We start from the raw sequence: 23,384 nt of genomic DNA on the forward strand, positions 1-23,384 counted from the left end.
TTTCGTCAGTCGTTATCATAGAATTTCCATTTTTATCTAAGAGTTGTGTTGTGGTTTCTTTTTTGCAGCCCTGCCATTTCTTTAACCTTTATATGTAGGTTAAATACGTCGTATTTGTTCTGAAGATCTTTTATCTCTTTACATTTTTACTCATAGTAAGTACTATTTCTGGTGAACGAGAAATCCTTCAACTATATTACGAGAAGGATAATTTCAAATCAATATTGATTAATGTACTTTTGGGTAAAAATCAATGCAATAACTCAGTAAAAGTATAACCATTTATTTACAAACAATACAAAATGTACATACTTGACTACTTAAGTCTTTTAAAAACACGTACAAAAATAGACGTAGGTTCAAAATATTACAATCAACAAAGAGATCATAAATACACATTAAAAAATACTTTCTAGATTAAAATCAATTATACATTTTATTCAGACTTATAAATCAAATCCAGAAAATAGTCAATTTGTACAAAAATAAACATAAAATAAAGTATACTGTTGTAGAATTTCTTATGGGAATAATTTCGCATAAAAAGAAAAATGAAAACTTTAACTCAAGACAAAAATATAAGAATTTATAATCTAAGGATCCCGTTATACAAGCGCTAATGTCGCCGCATTAGTAGCGCCGCTTCAGCGTCGGCGCAACCAAGAAGTTGCGCATACGAATGACATTGCCGTCGGAGAGTCCTCGTTATGCCGACGGCAAACATTGCTAGCGCAGCCGGTCTCGTTAATAACGCGCATCAAGTTATACGTAGCGCTGTCAATGCGGACACAGTTATCCCCACGCGACGCAAGTACAGTCACGTATAACTTATTAAGCGAAAATTTGGAGCCGTTTTCCGCAGCAACCACGCGACGACAACAGCGCTCGTATAATAGGTTCCTAAAAGTTTTAAAACTAAGAGACAACTTGAGCTAAGTTTTGTTTTGTTCTAGACCAGGGATAAACTACTTAAAACTTGATGAAAGATAACCAATCACCTGATTGGTTATCTTGAACCAATGATTCGGTATAAATTTCTGGGCACAGGAACTTTTTTATTAAATAAAAAAGAAATTTTCATGTTTATCGGATCGCAAAACAAAGGGTACGAAAAAAATATTTGGATAGCTCACTAGCAGAGATAATCGTCCACCTGCGTTTCAGGCTTTTCGAGGTGACTGTTAATTGAGGAGTCAGGGGAAAAATAATCATAGTCCACTTTTGGTCGAAATTGAGAAGACGAAGTTTCCTAGAGATGAATACATATTACTTTCGGATGGTACGGAGTAAAAGAGAAAAACATTTACAGTCCTTTTATTACAAAATGTTAAATGAAACAGTGTACACTGGGAAGAACCCTAGTGCGCGCGCTGCGAGGGAATAACCATCAGGGTCCGAAGGTCTGTCTCAACAAGTCGGGTGCAACATTTCTGTGATTCTCTTTCTTAGTTTAGAGACTTCGTTCGTGTGTTCTAGTTTGTCAGTTGATTCTGTTTGAACAATAGTAAAGTAGTGAGTACATACTGCTTAAAATGGAAAGTAGTAGCGATTATAGTGATGTAGATGTGGGGTCTGCTACTAAAAAAAGAAGAAAAACAGGCCATGATCGTGACGTTATGAAACTTCTGAGAGCCACCACTCATGAGGTAGGGCCAGATTGCAAGTGCCACTGTTTTCGTTGTTTTGGGAACGTCAATGAAGCCGAAAGGCGACGCATTTTGACTCAATTCAATGAACTTTATTACTACGACGAGCAGAATCGGTATTTAGGTGGTCTGATAACCTTTCTTCCAGTTATGCGTCGACAAATTCGAGTGGGTATAGGGACACCTAATCTTGCTTTTTATTCTTATCGTATTAGGAGTGGTCCTGATGGGGACTTTCGTGATATGCAAGTATATTTCAAAGCATTCTTATCCATTCATGGAATTTCTGCTTTCCGAGTGCAAAGAATTCAAGAATCACTGGCCTCAACCGGCACTGTACCATTAGACGTTAGATTAAAACACGGAAATAGGTCCCACAACATTTCTGAAGATACTATCGTTAAAGTGAAAAAATTTATTGGTTCCTTGAAAGGAAGAAATCGCATTACTCCTGGAAAAAAGTAAGAAAACTTATCTCCCTGAAAAACTCAACATAACTAAGTTACATACTATGTCCCGATAATCCCGATAATAAATTATCGTATGACAAGTTTAGCGAAATTTTGAAACAAAGTTTAATATTGCATTCGGTTTTTCTAGGAAAAACACCTGTAGCTACTGTGATATTATAAACGCGGAAATATCTGCTCTTTCGCAGAAATTAGATGCCAGCAGCGATGAATATAAATCCCAAATCTTGGAGAAATTACAAGAAAAAAAAAAACAACGAGAAACAACTTCATATTGCGAGAAGTGAAAAATTTTATTCTGCGAAAAGAAAATATCAAAAATTGTCGTCAAAAGCAATCGATACCAAAGCCATAACCATAGACTTCAAAAAAAATTTCCAACTCCTAATGTGACATCAAACAATTTCTACTATAAACGGCAACTTCATTTTGCAAGCTTTAATGTACATGTATTGGTCGATTCTACCTCTGTTTTCTATATTTATGACGAATCGGCAGCAAAAAAGGGGGATGGCGATGTGTGTTCGATGATTCATCACTTTGGGTATAACGTACTGTCATCTCAGGTTCAAAATTTATTATTTTGCGACTCTTGTGGAGGGCAAAATAAACATTACACAGTTTTTCGGTTCCTTCATTATCTAGTTCAGACAGAAGCACATTTTGAGTTTGTGAAAGTAATTTTCCCCTTAAGGGGACATAGTGCGGCCGGGACATGAGTTTAATTAACGACAAAGCTTATACAAAAACTCCGGATGAAGCAGCAGAGTGAAACCGAAACCGTTTTAAGTGGTGGATTGTGGGAAAGATATCAAATTTCTGAATTGGACTAAGCATTTCTCCAACAAGTATCCCAAGCAATGCCCAATGCCTACGAGACGGATTCGAATGTTGGAAAAATACCCCTCAATTTATCTTTCACAAGAATACCTATTCTGGGTTATTTGCAAACTCGCTGTTTTAATGCAAAGTTAAACGAAACCCGAAAAGAAATTTAGGGAAAGCATCACAACTCCGGAAGTTACTAGCCACAATCATCCCGAAGCTTTGTAGGACGGCCCACTTCAGGTCAAAGCTGCTAAGTTACAAGATCTTCGCCACTTGACCAAATATTTGGAAAACGTAAACTCTAGAAAGTTCTACACTGATTTTCAAGGTACTGAACAGGAGAAAAGTTCGGAAGAAGAAACATTTTGTGACGCAGAAGCTTGAAGGTACTGGGGAAGAATGTTCATGTTCAATGTTTCGCAAATAAAATATTTTTTTGTCTTCTCTTGATTTTTCCTATGTAAACATGTCAACGTACCACTGAAAAAATTTACCGATTTATACGGTTGAGTTAAAACAATTTGTTTTAATTTGAAACATTAAATTTCGATTTACATGAAAACTGTGTTTGTGGACTCCCTGGCTTTGTTATTCCCCCTGGCTCCTCAATTGTTAAGTGGATAGTTCACGTGATACCTATATCTTTTGAGCGGCCCAATTGTAGTTCGGTAGAGTGGAGCCACAAGAATTTATAAGTTGAAGGTAAGAATTTATAAGTTGAAGGTAAGAATTTATAAGTTGAAGGTAAGAATTCTAAGCTAGCAAAACACAAGAGTCTCATCTTTGTCATTCACGTGGGTAATTCCAATCTGGCGTGAGCACATTGCAAGGAATGGACTCGGTATCATTTTAGTAGGCTGGAGTGAAATAAATAACCTATATCGAAATTAACGATCATTAGCAGTGTCGCGTTAATGCAAAGTCCTAAAACACCGAATAACAAAAGTATCAGATAGATATAAAATATCAGATATTGTTATTAGATCGTTATAATGCTCAACGACAGATATAGCTTACAAATAATTGAAGCTTATGCTCCTACCTGCATGTATGATGATGAAACTATAGTGTATTTTTATGTATGAGAGAGTAATAAAACAATAAATTATCTATGCAAATCCCTAAACTGTTGATACGGGTGACTCAATGAAAAACAGATATTTGTCAACAAGTTTACTGAAGTATATAGGAAAACAATTTTAAATTGACTATGACCACCAGGTATAAAGGTTGGAGCAGAATATAATACAATAGTTGTGAGCGTTACTAATCCCTAAATAAGGTTGTCAGTGTCGGAGTGATGGAGGTTAACAGGTACTAATGAATTTGCAAGAAATGTAAGATGTTTATTTTATTGGTTATATATAACCAATAAAAGTTTAATAAGTACCTACCTATTTGCAAAATAAAGTTTAATTCTTTAGATAAAATAAAACGTTTTATTTTATCTGAAATGAGTGCATTCCACGAAGTAAGGGTTTCAACAATCAAACATTTAATTCTTTAATTCCAGGAATCTACGACAGTAATTGACTAGATAATTACCTTCTAAACTTATTCCACAGAAAATGTGATAGTGGGTTTTTCCATTTTGTAGGAAGGTCCAAGTGGCGTATTCAAAATTCTTAACAGTTCACTAAAAGTAGGTACTTCAGTTGCAAGGTGCAGTTTATTGTGTATACTAGTGTTATGGAAAATTTGGAAGTGCCGTGTACACGCCGAAAAATTGGTCCTTTAACAGTTAATGAAAAAACATTAATATTTAATTGTTTTAAATCATTTACAGACAAACGTTTATGTGAAAGTGTTGATGAGACCGTTGAGTTAGTTAGCAGTACACTTGGTGTTGGGAAATCTACGATTTACAGAGTTATTAAAGAAGAGAAATGTGGTAGTTTTCAAATGCCACGTAATGCTCCAGGGAAACCAAAATTTCAAATAGAATATCATTTTAAAAAAGGACTTCGACGGAAAGTGCATGAATTCTTCTTTAGACAAGAATTTCCAACATTTGATAAAGTTCTTGTCTCAGTTCGAGATGATAAGGATTACCCAGAAATGAGTCGAAGTACGTTATGGAAACTTTTAAAAGAAATAGGCTTCCGCTGGAAAAAGAATCCCAGAAAGTCTATTTTATTAGAAAGAAGCGATATTGTCATATGGAGAAGACATTTTCTAAGAACCATAAAGGAAATGAGAAACCAAAAAAGAAAAATATTTTATCTTGATGAAACATGGATCAACGAGGGTCATACACCAAATAAATTTTGGCAGGATGAAACTGTTACAAGTCAAAGGCACACTTTTGTAAATAACTTATCTACTGGTTTAAACCCACCATCAGGAATGGGACGCAGGCTGATAATAGTACACATTGGCAGTTCAGACGGTTTTGTTGAAGGTGGTTTATTAACTTTTGAATCAACTCGTACCGGTGACTACCATGAAGACATGAACGCTGATGTCTTTCAAGAATGGTTCGAACAAATGATAGATCTTCTTCCTAAGAACTGTGTAATAGTAATGGATAATGCAAGTTATCACTCCAGACTTATAGAAGGACTGCCCACAACCAAGTGGTTAAAAAAAGACTTGCAGAATTGGCTGAGTTCAAAAAATATTACGTACCATCCCGGATCTATAAGAAAGGAACTTTATTCGTTGTGTGCCCTTCATAAAGAAAAATTTAAAAAATACGAAATTGATGAAATTGCCAAAAATCGTGGAATGACAGTACTTAGATCCCCACCATATCATTGTGAATTAAACCCGATTGAACTGGTATGGGCACAGATAAAGAGTGAAGTTTCAAGAAAAAATACCACTTTTAAAATTCATGATGTTAAACAGTTGTTTTTGGAGGCCGTAAATAATGTAAAACCTGAAAACTGGGAAAAGGCAGTAAATCACACTATTAAAGAAGAGAAAAAAATGTGGAAGCTGGACAATATTACTGATAAAATGATCGAGCCAGTTATTATAAATCTTGGTTCTGAAAGTTCATCTTCTGAATCTGATTTGGATTTGTAACAAGTAGCTGTAAGTTTTATATTAATATTTTTATTCATCTATTTAACATACCTTAGACGGTTTTAAAAACTCTTTTTCTCTTTTGTAATTTTTAAAAATTAAAAAAAATGTGAATTTTTTAAAACCCTTTTTAATGTAAGCCAGTCAGTTCTAATATAGTGTGTGATAAAACTTTTGTTTACATACACATAACACTTTATAACACTGAAATAATTCATTTATTTTTTACAATTATTCAAAGTAATTTTTCAATTAATCTTGAGCACGCCCATGGAGTGGTCGGAGGTACCAGTTAAAATTATGCTAATTACTCTCTCGTTCATAAAAATAAACTATAGAGCAACTATACAAACACATAATAAATTCAAGATTGATGTGGTATGTACGTCGTAGTAATGGAAGATTTTTAATTCAAAAATAGTCAATTAAACGGACGAGAATACTTGGACTGGTAATAGGAAAACCTCTTAAGAGGTGAAACTAGCTACAATAGACCTCTTAAGTCGAGTGGTTAAGCGCCCAATCATACTGAACCTAACCTAAGAGGTGAAACTGTATTAAACTACTGCCGAAGGAAGAAATTATGTATGAATACCTTTTTTCCAAAAGTTTAAACAGAAAATGGACTTGAAAAAGACATGAAAGCAGGTCAAAAAAGGATACGTCAGAGTGTTATGATCTTAAATGTTTAGATACAGAATGGTCCGAACAAGTATAACTATACACAAAATTGGAGAGAGAAAATGGTATTTCATAATCGAGGATACCGTATAGTAGAAGCGCTAGAAGTAAATATGAGATAAATTTCAGCGTACCTTCAACTTACAAATTGAAAGAGACAATACTCTTGAAATAAAAATACCTTACAATTGAAAGGACATAAATACAGTTTACAAATGTTTTCCGTAAATGCAGAATTTGGCCGATTAATTCTCTGGTCATCATAGATTCAGATTTTATTGGAATCTGGCATCAAGAATAACCCTCTAGCGTTTCCTTCAATTCTAAAATGGATAGATTGATATTTGATTTAGAATATGAACGTTTCCCAAAGGTCATCGTAAGTAACGCTATTTTAGCTTCCTGTGAAGATATCATTGATAGTGTTCATATTTCATTATTTCTATTACCCAATCAAAATCTTTCTTAACCTAAAACACATAAGACCGTTTCCAAAACTTTCAGTAAAGCCAAAAAAAATTACGCACACAAGGTCTGTTAAACATGTATACCTACTAACTTTATTTGGTATTGAATGAGAGTACTAAATCAGTCAAGTGGCCAATCCTGAGGCGTACAGTTTATTAAAATATTGTTTACAACTCGTCGGGTTAGTGCTTATTTGTTCCATACCACATTTTCTACTTTTTCGGGTTAGAAGTTGTAATGAAACATTGCCAACATAATAATGTATGTAATTTGGCCCTGATAACTCTAACAGCCAAGACTGTTCTGTAATACCTTTGTAACTTTGTGCCATATGATTATTTTATGGGTTATTTCAGTGCTTAAGTGTTCCATATGCAAAGGCCAATAGGAAGCCAGTATTTAACACGCGCATTTGATGCCTCGGTGCTTGTTTGTGCCATGCCAGTGTTATATGCAGTGAGTTGAGGTTAACGTGTCTTACTTCTTGTATGGTGGCGACTGGATGTGATAAATAAAAGTATAAAACGGATAACATAAAATAAAAGTATAACAGTGATTCAAGTTCAACTTCTTTTGATGGAAACAGACAAAATACAGAGAGTTCTACAAAACTGGTATCAGAATGTGCCGAAAAATGTAGAGAAGAAAGCTCAGCAGAAAATAACATGGAAAATCCAGATGTCCAAGCAAACAACAAGAAGACTTCTAAAAAAACAAGAAAGCGATAGATAAATCCTGAGAACTGGACTAGAAATGTGAAAAAAGTTCAGCGAGAACATGTGCTTCAATATAAGCACGAAAAAGAAGTTGACCATACACCAAGGCAATGTCAATCCAAGTGTTTGAAAACTTGTACCTATCAATGGATAGGAAGTTATATTTAAAAACTTTTGGCAACTAAGTGATAGCCAAAAATAAGCATTTTATTTAAAATTTGTAAAAAAATTCACCAAAACGAAGGTATGTGAAAACAGAAAATATTTCGGACTGCCAGAAACAAAATTCGTTTCAATATTACCTTGAGGTTTTAAATAAGCAAATTAGAGTATGTAGGGAATTTTTTTTAACTACTTTAAACATTAGTAAACAGAGAATTTATTATTTCTTTAAAAAACACTATAAGGATAACTCAGGGATTGCTCGGACTCCTTTGAAAGGAGAATACGTAAAGAAAGTCTTACCATTGGAAGCTGTAGATGGGGTACGAAAACATATTGAGGCATTCCCCCATATAGAGATTCATTACTGTCGATCAGATCGTGTTAGATTGTATTTAGATCCGTGTCTCTCTATTGAAAAAATGTATCGACTATACCTAGAAAGTGACTTCAGTAATTTTTCTGTTAAATCACATAAGTATAGAGAAATTTTTACAAGAGAATATAATTTGGTTTTTTTCTACCAAAAATGGATAGATGTGATATCTGCGAGAAATACAAAGTAATTGAAAATAAAACTAAAGAAAATAAAAAACAATATGATTTTCACATAAAAAAAAATCGAAGGAAAAATAGAAAGAGACTTTGATAGAAACGCCTACAAATTTGACCAGTCTACTGCTGTTTTATGCTTTGATATGCAAAATGTTTTTGCTCTACCAAAAGTTGAAGTGTCAATTTTTTTTTATAAAAAAAAGTTTTCAGTATATAATTTAACTGTTCACTGCTCCACAGGTAAAATTACTTACTGTGATCTATTGGATAAAGCCATTTCAGGCCGTAATGGTAATCACATTGCCAGTGCTCTTATAAAACTATTAAACACAATTTCAGAAACAAATCCTAATGTAAATAAGATTATATTATGGTCGGATTCTTGTGACACCAAAACCGCAATTCACACATGGTCTTAGCTATAAAGTATTTCTTACATATCAATAATCGCATTAATACAGTTGAACAAAAATTTTCACAGCCCGGACATAGTTTAATTCAAGAAATCGACTCTGTTCACAGTAAAATAGAAAAGTATTTAAAACATAGGACAATATACAGCCCTGTTTCACTCTTAAGACACCTCGTAAATATACCCCCCGGTAAAGCACCTCTCAAGGTGCTGAACCTAAAAAAAGAAGATTTTTTAAATTTTCAAACAGTAAGCCAAACTCTAAATTTTAAAGATCTGCCTTTTACTAAAGTTTAACAAATTAACTATAAAAAAGATGACCCCTTGCATATTAGTTTTAAATGTGAGTTTAATAAAAATGACAATGTTACTTTTATTAGAATTAATAAACATAATACACGCGGCTCTGCTAAAAAACAGGGCAAAAACGATCATAATATTATTATTAACTTTTCCATGGTAAAGGTTATTACCGAAAAACCTACAGTCGACGCTAAAAAAATAAAGTATATCGTGTCTATGTTTGCCTACATGCCTGAGTTTGACAAAATATTGTACAGAACAATATTTTCTTCACTAAATAAATGATTTTATTTCTTCCAACTGCAATTATTTGTTTCAATTACGTTATGAGTAGGTACCTACGAAGAATATTTAACTTTTATTTACTGTTTGTTTCACATACACATGTTTTAATTATTAATAAATTTTAAAAGCAAAAAGGAGTTTTCTTTTTGATGTACCCTTGTATTTTTTTAAAGTTGCAGTAAAATAAGATTAGAAATAATGTAATAAACTGTGATCTAACTGTAGAAATGATACATATAAGATATATAGAAACGCAAACTAAAATATTTTACTTAAAACGTTATAAAATAATTCAGTTTTGTACTTCATTACATATGGAACAAATGTGCAAATTCCTGTACTAATTTTACTTTTTGTTCCATAAGCAAAGGTTTTTATTTTTTTTTTCAAATTTAAAAAGAGTCAGTAAAAATTTGAAGGCATAATCCAACACACCATTTTAAATATTCTATTTAGAATTAACATCATTTTCCTGAGTTTTAAAATAAACGAGTAAATATTACCAAAATATTTAAATGTAAATATCTCAAAATGAGAATTTGGCATATGGAACAAATAAGTACTAGCCCGACGAACTAATATCCACTATAACTGCAGAACTAAATAATAAACTGACTAATTCAGAATAAAAGTGACGAAATAAAATATTTCTTATGAAAAATTTCTGCTGTTTCTTCTTCTGTATAAAAAAATAATAATAAACTGATCATTATCCTCATTTTATATATATGTTACAAAGCAATGTCCGAACTTGGACAATCCTAGCATTGTACGGAAAATCTTATCCACTTCTAGCATTGTACCCCTTTACTGTACAATCTCCGAAATATGCATAGTCGTCGGATTTTGTAAAAAAGAATTGCTGTACAATGTTCGAATTTCAATAAGAAGTCACGCGTCAAATTTTGGGAGAATATGACAGATATCGATTCATATCGATTTTTACGATTATTCGTAATATCCATTTGTTATGAAAGACAAACAAATATCAATGAGGTTATAAATCCATCACTAATTAGGGCCTCTGACTTCTGGATTGTAGAATTAAATAATTTTAAATTCACATCATACACATCTCTTGAAAATCTGAAATGTTTCACAAACGTCTTCCCTGTATTATAGTAATGTATCTATCTCTTGAAGCTTTGAAATGTTTCACTAATATTATAACTCTACTGTAGAACAATATCTTCTTATTATTTATATTTTAGTTTGACACAGCATTTTATCACATTGTCGATTCGATGGTTCCTTGAAACGATGCCAGCGTGCGTAGCGGCGAAATATGACAAAATCTTTTTACGCATAAATTTTATCAAAAATGGGTGCAAATACATGTTGCGTGTTTAATTGTGCTAATAATAGCAAAAATAGTGAGTGTAGTTTTTATAGGTTTCCAAAGATTACATATAAATTAGAGAAAAGAAAAAGATGGATTCGTGCTATTAATATGAAAAAGTAAATAACACATTTTTATGCAATTGAAATAGGAAAAATTTAAATAATTTATCTTAAATGATATTTCATAAGGCTTCAAGCTAACTGCAGCTTACCTGATGATTAAACTTTTATATCATAACTGTTACTATTATTGTTTTTAATTACATGCTCTTCCACATGAAAAACTTGATTTGCCAGTACTAGATTTTCCCTTTCTTTTCTGTTTGAGGTTGAAAAGATAAATTATGATCAATTTTTAGAAACCCAGTTTTTAATAATACGTTTATTTTGTACAATAACTGAAAGAATATACTTAAAAAACTAATTTTTAATAATTGTCAATTTCGTAAGTATTTAACATATGTTTAACCTCAAGTTGGGAGGTCCAAAACTGTCAGATGAAGGCGGTAGGTGTCGCGTCAGTCACGCACGAAGCGAATATAAATAGAAAATATAGAAATATCAAAGAATTAACAGGAAATGTTCGATTTTTGGTGTGTCGATTGTCAATAATAATCGATTCGAATCGATGCATCGATTCGCGATGAGCGCTTCGATAATCATTTTTAATTTTGATAATTTCCGACTTGGTACAGTTTGCGAATTCAATGCTAGAAGTGGACAATAATTTCTTTACAATGCTAGGATTGTCCAATTTCGGGCTTTGCTCGTAGCATATGTTTCTTTACATATACATATATACACTTCACCAAGAAATTAACGCACCACTTTGAAATTAAAATTTTTATTAGCGTTAATAAAAATTTCCATTGTAATGTTATATATTGTAAGCCCATTGTATATGCTATTCGTACACTCTATATTGATTGACTGTGTTTTATCGCTATAGTTTTTTTGCAACAAAATAAAAAGAAGCAAAAAATGTACTAATTCTATAAATATACTAATTTCCAGGTGTTCAGAATTTTATTCGGCTACTGTTTAATTGTTCATTATTGTTAATTGTGTTTATTATGGAGCGTCAATCACGTAATGTAACCCGAGATGAATGTGCCCAAGCAGTGATACTGTCGGAAGAAGGTTGGAGTTACCGAAGAATTGGTCGTCGGTTTAATGTGTCAAACACATCCGTCTCACGGGTGTTAGAGAAATTCTTCGAAACAGGGGATCATACTCGCAAACCAGGGCAAGGACGAAACCGGGTAACTACCCCTATTCAAGATCGGTTTTTAAGAATTTCTGCTCTTCGACAACGTTTTGTAACACATCGAAGTCTACAAATTCAGCTTCGAGACGTGCGTGCTATACAAATTAGTACTGAAACTGTTCGCCAGCGACTTAGGGAATACAACTTAACACCTAGGATTGCCGCCCGAGGTCCTCTATTAACTGCAGAGTATCGAAGGGGGAGACTACATTTTGCCAGAGAACACGTTAATTGGTTAGAGGCTAAATGTGAACGAGTGCTATTTACAATAACGACAGACGTGTTGCGACGACCGAACGAACGATATGCTTAGTGTAACATCTCACACACCACATTTTTTGGTGGAGGATCTGTTATGGTGTGAGGTGGTATTCCTTTGACCGCACGTACGGACCTAGTGGTCATACAAAATGGAACTGTTATATATCGGTGAAAATTTCTTACTAATGCAACATAATGTCAGACCTCAAGAGGTAGAAATTAACACTATGGAATGGCCAGCACATAGTCCGGATTTAAATCCGATTGAAAATCTCTGGCATATTCTTGGTAGGTGATTAAGAGCGGCACCGATCCAACCAAACAACTTAGAGGAAGTGGGAGAGAGGCTGATCCAGATTTGGAGAGAACTAGACTATGGCAAGCTCTGCTGAACAACTCCAATTACTGATAAACAAAAAAAAACAGTTTCTGTGAAAAATATGGACTAAAAATGAATATAAAAAAGACCAAATACATGATAATAACAAAGAAAACAAATATACCAACAAACATACATTTGGGAAATGTTCCGATAGAAAGGGTTGATAAATACAAATACTTAGGAACCTGGATTTCAGACAATAATGATCAAATAACCGAAATAAGAGCAAGAATAGAAATAGCAAGAAATGCGTTTGTAAAAATGAAAACAATTCTATGCAACAAAGACCTTAGATTAGAACTGAGAGTAAGAACACTGAGATGCTACGTGTTTTCGATACTGCAATATGGGCTTGAAAGCTGGACATTAAAGGAAGAACACATAAATAAGTTACAGTCCTTTGAAATGTGGTGTTACAGGAGGATGCTTAGAATAGCATGGACATAGAAGACACTGGGACACGTAATAAGACTGATAATACAGGGAAAGATAAGAGGAGGAAGGAGTATAGGAAGAAGGACAGTGTCATGGTTGAAGAATTTAAGGAACTGGTTTAAATGCAGTTCTATAGGACTCTTCAGAGCAGCAGTAGATAGAGTAAAGATAGTGATGATGATAGCCAACCTCCGGCATCGGGAGACGGCACTTAAAGAAGAAGACCAAAATGAAATATGGCAATTAATTTTAAGTATGGGCCAACGATGTGAGGCTGTTATACGTAGTAGAGGTGAAAACACTCGTTATTAAGACTTTTCATATTTTAGTTTACTTTTCTTATCATTATTTTTTTAGAATTTTCCGTTTTATTTTTATTTTCTCCTGTACTTCAACATTTCCTGATGATTTGACAAATTGTTATAATTACTAATAAAATGTAGAATAAATCTGGTGAAGTTTTATTTTTTATTCTTTGTCTGTTTACAAATAAAATTGATTTATTGAAGTGATGCGTTAATTTCTTGGAGAAGTGTATATATACATATAGAACAAGAAGAACAAGAACAACAAACAAAACTTACATCACTGATATTAGGTTTAGAAAACCTTTGATAAATTATTTAAATTTAACTTTTGGTAACATATGACCAAATTGTTTCAAAAAAGAAATTGAATTAAAGAATTGTTACAATCCGTATTGTATGTCGTAAACACAATTAACACTTTAAAAGTAAGCACAGAAAGAAAAGTCGAGAAAAAAGTCAATTAGTTTTAAAAGCCATATACAAAATTTCCCACTTTCAAAAAATCAACAAGTGACATGATATTTGAGTCCAATATTTAACACGGTAATTTCAATTAGGAACATACCGTAGTGGAACCACTAGTAGTGTCAGTTGACAATAATTATGATATAATACATTACCCGCTTAGCAAGTGTCAGGCCCCGCCTAAAAAACACTTAAGAAAACCTTAACCCAAAATCAAATACTGAATATGAAAGCAAACTGGCACCTTAATTCAGAAAACTGGCACAATGATGATCACAGAGTACTTTCCTGGAGTATTTTCCTGGATTAAGGTACCAGTTGGCTTCTTTCTGTCGTACTGGTCACATACCATTTTGCCACAGAAGAAGCAATTACATGTTTTTTATTTACCCTCTAAATTTTAACCCTTTGCTTTAAATTAAGTAGACTTATTTACTTATCAGAACTGACTGATGATGATCTGAGTGGATCAAAAACGTTTTGAGCCAACTAACATTTTTGGCATAATGACGGTATTGAATTCGGTTTCGCTAGGTAGAAATCGTTTGATTTCTCTTTTTGTTTTAATATTTTTGGATATTTTTTTACATTTAAATATATACTCAGTGACATTAGAAGTGTTGCACCCAGAAGGAATAATTTCTTGAACTTAACTTAATTTTTTGGCAACAGAATGACTATATTTAAAACATGCTATAACAATATCAATGTTTTATCTTTTCTACTTTTTGTGAAAATAAAGTTTTATCTTTAAATTTTTGGTGAAGAGACCGATTTGTAAAAACCGGTTCGTATAGAAATTTTTATTATTCGTCAGTCTAATTGTATTCAGTGTAAAAAAATGCCTCGAGTTTGAAGAGACCAAAATTACCACCATGTTAGCGATTTTGACAGGGGTGGAATTATTGCGTATAGAGGTATGGGTTTGTCGTATCGCGAAATTGGCCGTCGTGTTAATTGTACGGCAATAAGGGTTATGCGTGTCTGTCTTGTGTAGACAAACGACGGGAGAGGAATCCGAAGAAGACCAACTTGTCAACCGAGGCGTACCACAGAGCGTCAAGATAGGTGCTTTAGATTACTGTCTCTGCGAGACCGTTTTGCTACTCCGCGTCAAATTGCTGACCAATGGTTTGGAGTAGTAGGTAGACCTGTTAGTATGCGTACACTATACCGTCGCATTCGAGCCTTTGGACTGGTTTCATTCCGCCCACGACTAGTGCTTTCTTTGATTGCGGCCCAATGTCGTCAACGTTTGAATTGGTGCAGAGAACGGCAGCATTGGGTGGCAGAATGGCGTAATGTATCATTCAGCGATGAATCACGATTTTGTTTATGAATGCATGATGGTCGTAGGATGGTAAGACGTCGCCGTGGACAGCTACGAGATATCGAGTTTGCTGTTGAGAGGCATGTACACAGGACAGACAGTAATGGTTTGGGGGGCTATTGCCTATGGTAGCCGATCACCACTTGCGTTTATTCGAGGTAATATCACAGCTGCGCGTTATGTTAATGAGATTTTACAAACCACTTTACTGCCTTAACTCGACGGCCGTTGAGACGTTCTTTTTCAGCAAGACAACGCGCGCCTCCATATTGCTCGTCAAACTTTCTCCAAGAAGCTGGCGTTAATGTTTTGCCGTGAAAGGAGATATCTCATTTTGTTAATGCCTAGACGTATACAGGAGTGTATCCAGCTATGGGGTGGCCAAACACATTATTATTTTTTTGATTGCTTGTTAATAAAAATTCTTGACAACGTTATCGTTTCATTCTTGATGTAAATCTACCATGTGGCCAAAAAATTAAGTTCAGGAAATTATTCCTTCTGGGAGTAACACTTCTAATGTCACTGAGTATATTTACAACAAAAATATTTTATACTTTGTATTTTTAAATTGAAAATACTTATTCCAAGCTATCCCACGTTTAGGCACATTTAAAAAATGAGTTCTTGCATTTATGCCCTCTCCCCTTTGACACAAAAAAAACCAATTTAATAAATTTTTTGCAACAATTTTATTTTTACATTAAAGACCACGCTTTTTCCAACTTTGCCATATAATTGCCACCAATATTAAGCCGGTTGTATATCGAATAAAAATTAAAAAATTAAAAATTAAAAAAAAAAACCTAAAATTAAAGACAATCAAAAAGCCTTCCATTACAAAGAAATACGATAGACAAAAACTAAAAGAAGAAGAATTTAAACATCACTTTGAACAGACAATGCATGAAAAAATTCGAGACAACATCACACAAGTATACAATGTACCAACAGTCGAAGAAAGATGGGATAACATAAAGAATGGTATCATCGATACAGCAACGCAAAGTGAAACTGTCACTCATTATAAAAAGCAAGCGTGGATGAAAGATGAAATAATCGAAATGACGGACGAAAGAAGACAGCTTAAAAATAGAAATAACTCGGAGTATAAACGAAAGCATAATCTGATTCGAAGAAAAATCAGGGAAGCCAAAGAGTTATGGATGCGAGCAAAATGTGAGGAATTAGAAGAATTGCAACGAAAACATGACGAATTTAACACACATAAGAAAATAAAAGAAGTTACAGTACACAAAAGAAATACACCCATAACATTAACGAATAATGAAGGTCATGCACTATCCCTAGAAGACGAAGTAATAGAGGAATGGGAAAACTACATTAAAGCATTATTTAAGGATGATCGAGGATCACTACCTAACTTAAGTGCAAATACAGGACCATCAATCTTAAACGCTAAAGTGGAAAAAGCCATACACCAAGCCAAAAACAACAAAGCCAGTGGACCAGATCAAATATACAGCGAATGGCTAAAATTACTCTCAAATGACAATATAAAAGAACTCACTGTACTTTTCAATCAAATATATGATACTAGTGAAATTCCATCGGACTGGCTAAAATCGATCTTTATTCCTCTACCTAAGAAACCAAACGTTAAGAAATGTAGCGATTGTAGACTCATTAGTTTAATGAGCCATGCCGTTAAAATACTGTTGCATATTCTTCTAAACCGAATTAACAACAAGTGAGAAGAAATAATTAGTCAAGAGCAGTTCGGGTTCCGGAGATGCCTTGGAACTAGAGAAGCACTATTTTCTATGCAAACACTCCTTCAACGATGTTGGGAGGTAAGAAAACCCGTATATCTGTGCTTCATTGATTTTGAAAAGGCATTTGATCGCGTTCAGCATACCAGACTAATTACCGCCTTGCAGAGCATCCAACTAGATGAGAAAGACATCTTATTGCCAAACTTTACTGGAACCAAACAGCCATTATTAATACCAACAACAGAGAATCAAAGCCAATCAGTATTAAACGAGGCGTAAGACAAGGCTATCTCCCACCCTCTTTAACGTGTATTCTGAGAATCTATTTAGGGAAGCTTTAAAAGATCAAAAAGGAATTATCATAAGAGGAGAAATAATTAACAATATACGGTATGCCGACGATACTGTGATTCTAGCTGAAAACATCGACGATCTGCAGGAGCTAATCAATAGAGTTGACATGGAATGCACAAATTGGGGACTGTCGATAAATATCGATAAAACTAAATACATGGTGACCAGTAAAGTGGATATCGGCGCAACCCAACTGATATTAAACCAACAACCGCTGCAGAGAGTTCAGAGATTCAAATACCTTGGATGTTGGATTACCCAAAATCTAGACCCATCCTTCGAAATTCGATGTAGAATTGAACAGGCAAGAAACTCATTTCAAAAATTCAAGCCTCTATTATCCAATAACTCATTAAATTTGGAAATCCGTGAAAAGTTTACAAGATGTTACGTGTGGTCTGTACTTTTGTATGGATGTGAAACTTGGACTTTAAACGCCGATATCATGAATAAAATCGAGGCGTTTGAGATGTGGTTGTATCGAAGGATACTAAAAATTCCATGGACTAGCAGAACTAGAAACGAAGAAGTTCTTCGAAGAATGGGACATCAACGAACTCTATTAAATATTATTAAGAGGCGTAAACTAGAATATCTTGGACATATAATCAGAGGACCAAGATATGAGTTCCTTCGGCTAATTCTCAACGGTAAAATCGAAGGAAAGAAATGGATAGGACGGAAGAAACTCTCTTGGTTGAGGAATTTGCGGCAGTGGACAAGTTTGACAGCGGACCAATTGCTACATGTAGCGCAAGACCGAGATCAGTATAAAAATATTATAAGCATGGTAGTCGCCGACTTCCGTAGGGATATGGCACTCTGAGAAGAAGAATATCGAATAAAAAGCTATTGTTTTGAGACTATCGTCGTTATCGTGGCGCTGACCTCTCAGATATAGCAACTGAAGCTCAGAATCTCAGTTTCTTGAGTTGTAAAAACACATGATAGTCACGGACATTATGAAGCTGTATGAAGGATGATCAACTTGTTCCCAGACAAATGATGTAACGAACAAATCGTTACTGATCACCGAGGGCCTCCCACTTAGTTCCTAGTCTTAAACAAGCTTTCGACCATCTCTGAAACCGCCCAAATGGGCACCGTACCATCCCCCAAATTTTTTAGCAGTACCCACACCTACAGCGCCGGAATTTCCAAAAGGCATTTACTTAAAAATACGCATAGCGTATTTTTCTCATAAAAAAACGCGTCAACAAAAGCAAGAAAATGTAAATACCATTTTCTATTTGTTTCATTAAAAATATTTTGTTAAGATATCACTAATATCTTAGAAAAAAGACGATTTTTATAATTTTTTTTAGTCAAAATATAAATAGTCACTGAGAAAAGTTTTCCAAACTACACCACCGTACTCTACTCCATTTTTTCTTATTTTTGTTTTCCGTTGCTGTTGTTTGTTTCTAAATATTCACAGCTGTTTCATTAATGTCACTGACTTTGAAAAGTGTTCATAATCATGGAAAATGCCTTTAGATGTGACTGCTAGGACTGTGACTTTTTCTGATGTAACATACAACCAAAATCACTCCTTTCCGCTACTCAGTATAGATATAACTACTACCTGCAAGTCAGGACAAGCCAAAAATCATTAATTGCTTTAACTTTGATATTAAAATTGATTTGTGTGTCCTTAAGTAACAGGAGCACATGTCAACAATAATGCCAGCACTATGTCAACAATTAAAAAATATCAAAACGTCCAATTTGTAAGTATAATCGAAGCAGTTAAGATTAAACCAGCATAGAATTCCTTAGATTTTTTGATAAATACGAAATATCAAATATTAAAAGTTTGTAACATTTCTAATTATGTGGAATATTCCCATAAATAACCGAATAAAACTGAGTTGCCGCAAATAAAAAGTTTTAAAATAACATTGTACTAGATATATCTTCCAAAGGATCTATTTGGAATGTTAATCGAATGAATAAAATCGACTACCTTGCTCTGTAGAGTAACATAGTACGATATTTTATCTGAAGGCAAATAAAATAGAAGGTCCGTCTTGATTTGGAATACTTCTCTTACGTATTTTTTCAGAAGTTCGCTAAAACAAACAAACATGTTATTATAAAATAATATAAACGGTATTCATTATAATTCGGCGATGACAGCACAGATGATTTACTGTTCGCAAATATTTGTCTCACTATTCAGTTAAAAAAAAGAATAACCTCAAAAAAGTTTTATGTCAAACGGAGTAATAAAATTATACGGCAAAAGAACTGAACGTATATATAGTGAAGTCGTTTTACCCTGTCGTATTTCGGATTAACGCCCGAAAAATAATTTATGACTCTAGTTACAGCCACTCTGTTATGCTTTCCCTTTTCTACATGCTTTGTGGTACCGAACCTCCTACTGGTCGGCTGTAGTACTTGAGGATAAATCAGCGCTACCAAAACAATTTTTTTATAAATCGTGAAAAAACGCAAATTTAATGCTTTGTGATAATTTATTGAAAAAACTTTTATAATTTTATTTCAAATAAAATTGTCTCGAGGAGTGCATCCATTCCTTGCGGTCGCATAACTGGATAATTTTAGTTGTTATATTTGTAAAAATAGTAAACAGTCTGCGGAGTCGAGGCTCTCCATTGACCTGACTCATCGGCCAATGACAGACGCGCCCTGCCACCGAGGCCCCGCCCCCTCGTGTATATATTCAGAGAGCTCCGAAAAATCTCGCTATTAGTATTCAACGATCGCCGGTTTTCAATAGTGACAATGGATAACGTACAAGAAAACGATAGAACACCTAAATATAAGTTTTTATCTCCGAGTGAGCGTCGAATTGTGTTGAAAGTGGAAAATTATTTTACTTTAGAAAAAATCAACATGGGACCAATTACATCAGTAATTTAATTAATTATGCCGTTAATTTTGTCTTTCAAAATTAACGGCATATATCCCAAGAGGGGCATCAGCAATAGTGAGTTGTGTAGCGATTTGGACGTAGTATCATTAGAATCTAGACGAATTAATGCCTCCCTAATATTCCTGTACAAGCTACTACACAATCTCATTGACGGCCCTGATATTCTTCGACAAATAAATTTTAATGTTCCATCTTATCCAGTGAGAAATTCGATTATGTTCAGAAATACACAAGCTAGAACTAATCCTACGTTAAATTCTCCTCTATTTCTCATGTGCAACTATTATAATTCCTTAAGTGCTTACTGCGATATATTTCACTGCAGTTTAAAGCAGCTTACTAGGATGGCTGAGATCTACCTAGGTGATTGAGTAGTTTCTTGATGTTAAGGTAAAATACTCGAAAAATGTGTTAAATGTGTTATTTAGTTAGTACCTACGAATTATTAATATTTCATTTAACTTTAGTATTGTATTTTGTCCTATAAATGGATTCTGTTGGACAATAAACGCTATTATTATTATCCAGATTTAGCCATACGGCTCACACTCCCTATAAGGGGAACATTCGCTCATCCCAGATACCTACGGTATCAAAAGGATTGAACTCTGGTGGGACTCTTTCCATGTTCTCGAGTCCTAGGTAACTTGGTACGTCGGTGTATCTCCCAAATATTTTCGCACGCATCTGGACGTCTGCATGGTCTTATATAGATGTTCATTTAGACCCAGCTTTTTTATGTTTTCTAGGAGGTTCTTCGGGATGACTCCAGTGGTAGAAAGAATAATAGGTATCGACTTTCCATTCTCCATTGTCTCCTTATTTGTATTTCCAGATCTCTGTACTTGGCGATCTTTTCGTTATACTTAACACGCAGATTATTGTTGTTAGGTATCGCCACATCGATTAGTGTTGTTTGTCTTGTTAGTTTATTAACTAGCACGAGATCTGGTCTATTATGTGCTACAGTTTGGTCTGTGAGCACAGTGCGATCCCAGTATAGCTTGCAGTTGTCATTCTCAAGCATACTCTCAGGAACGTATTGATAATATGGGAGATAGTTTGTTTGTAGAAGTCCCAGTTTAAAAGCTATCTCTTGATGGAGGATCTTCCCTACTGAGTCATGCCGTTCCTTATATTCAGTTGCAGCAAATGCCTGGCAGCCCCCGGTAAGATGTTATTATTATTATTATGACTTTTATATGATCAACTACAAACTATATACTTGAGTCTAAAATCTACTGGAAAACATTAAAAAACGTAATACTTACAATTCATCCGGTGGAAAATCCCTATTTTGTGTTATTGCTTCTGTCTCAAATACATTGACCAAAAATAAAAGTTTACCAGCTAAAAGGGGAGGGTATAGTCGGGAAAATATGTTTTCTAATATTTCAAATATCAACAGTCCATATTTAAGTCTCTCCATTGGATGTTCTAAAAATACATATCGTATAAATTCCATTATATGGGTCATTGAATTGGATTGATGGGTGTTTACTTCGATTTGATTAATACCCAACTAGATAACACGCATGTTTCATAGTTTTTTTTTTTTTTTTAATTTTATGTCTTTTTATAGCAAGTTTATTAAGATGGAGCTGATTCAGAAAATTCAAATCAGTTCTTATTTCAAACTATTAACAGTTGTTTAATGTTCGACATTCATATAATATATGTATTATATATATATATATATATATATATATATATATATATATATATATATATATATATATATATATATATATATATATATATATATATATATATATTGTTCATGGTACTATAACAAACAAATTGTTTGTTATAGTATCATTTAAATTGTCGAGTCTGTAACATTACATTATAGCAATAAAAACTTGACAAAGACAAATTTCTATGACTATGTATAAATTAAAAAAAATATTACCATTACCTCCCCACAGGAGATGCTTTTCGTATAAAATATTGTATATATCTAAAAGCTGCAGAGAATTGGGCGGAAATATTGTTTTGTAGCATTCCGCTATTTTTTCTAGGTGTTCTATGGAAAAAGAGCTATAATCTAAAATAATAAAATAAAAGAAAATATAAATAATACAACTTAGTAGAAAAAGTATTTGTTAAAATAATAAGATTATTGAAAATGGAAAAATTGTTTATCGAAATTCAACAACTCATAAAAATGGAAATAATATTAATCTAAATTAACCAACACATTATAATAAGGTTTAAAAAAGAATTGAAAATGCAGGAAGGAGAGCTACTACATGTTTTAAGAAATGGCAACATCGCGATGGAAGTAAAGTTAACTCCGCCCATTTTATATCGATTTAAAATTCAAATAATGTTTCAAATACATATGGGCGCTAGATGCTTAACCCTTTGACGACTGTTGGTATGCTGAGATGACCACCCTTACAAACATTTCTTTTAAACTTTCCAGCGGTTTTACAGTTATACCGGTGTGTAAAATTGGTTGCCTATATTAGATTTTAAGTTTCTAACCGAGAGCTTATAACCCAAAAGGGTATTAAAGGTGAGAAATTTGACCTCGGATTTCCGGTTCCACAGATACAACCGGAAGTACTGTTTTTAAGTCGCCGAAATAGCACAAGCAATGCGCCTTGAAGATCAGAATAAATTTATACTTTTTTATCAATTTCGGTTAAAAAGTTATGACCGGAAGTTTTGCATATGAGCAGTGACTGACAACATTCGCCGCAATATTGTCGATATACGGCGACAAATATTGGAAAAAGTGATCGAAAATTGGACCTCCAGATTAGACGTCAGAGTCAGCCATGAAGGTCATATGCCAGAAATCATATTTAAATTATAATACCAAAAGATTATCTTTCTAATAAAGTCAATTTCATGTCAATTTATAAAAATCATCTTCGTTTTATTCCATTTCAAAGTTATATACCTCTAAAAAAACACCCTTTATTACATCAGACAAGCCTGTTCAAGGGGAAAAGTCAATGTCACATTTAAAATTTAGTCAAATAGTCGAAAAGCGGAAGTTCGATCTACTCTTTTTTACGCAAAAAGGTTACGTGATA

At 33.7% G+C, this 23,384-nt stretch overlaps 2 protein-coding genes across 4 annotated transcripts in view; one reads left to right on the forward strand and one right to left on the reverse strand.

Annotated features, from left to right (window-relative positions):
- The first annotated feature begins 273 nt into the window (after positions 1-273).
- Positions 274-5,974, forward strand: LOC140449681 (uncharacterized). Its single transcript, XM_072542959.1, has 2 exons — positions 274-3,646; positions 3,689-5,974. The coding sequence occupies exon 2, from the start codon at positions 4,634-4,636 to the stop codon at positions 5,972-5,974; it is 1,341 nt and encodes a 446-aa protein (XP_072399060.1). The 5' UTR covers positions 274-3,646; positions 3,689-4,633.
- LOC140449680 (uncharacterized) overlaps positions 5,783-23,384 on the reverse strand; it is a 37,947-nt gene continuing 20,345 nt past the window's right edge. Inside the window, exons 10-13 of one of the 3 annotated variants that reach the window (XM_072542957.1) lie at positions 22,250-22,384; positions 21,609-21,774; positions 19,402-19,507; positions 5,783-7,125 (exon numbers count right to left, since the gene is read on the reverse strand). In XM_072542957.1, the coding sequence (XP_072399058.1) occupies positions 7,069-7,125; positions 19,402-19,507; positions 21,609-21,774; positions 22,250-22,384 (464 nt within the window). In that variant the 3' untranslated portion in view covers positions 5,783-7,068. Of the gene's footprint in view, positions 7,126-19,155; positions 19,508-21,608; positions 21,775-22,249; positions 22,385-23,384 lie in introns of those variants that run through there. The other 2 variants (XM_072542958.1, XM_072542956.1) reach the window with 2 other exon arrangements.

This window comes from Diabrotica undecimpunctata, chromosome 9 (assembly GCF_040954645.1).
Source record: "Diabrotica undecimpunctata isolate CICGRU chromosome 9, icDiaUnde3, whole genome shotgun sequence".
NCBI classification, from domain to species: Eukaryota; Metazoa; Arthropoda; class Insecta; order Coleoptera; family Chrysomelidae; genus Diabrotica; species Diabrotica undecimpunctata.

Excerpts from the sequence above, each read along its gene's own strand:
- LOC140449681 (XM_072542959.1), top strand. The coding sequence starts at position 4,634 with ATGGAAAATTTGGAAGTGCCGTGTACACGCCGAAAAATTGGTCCTTTA.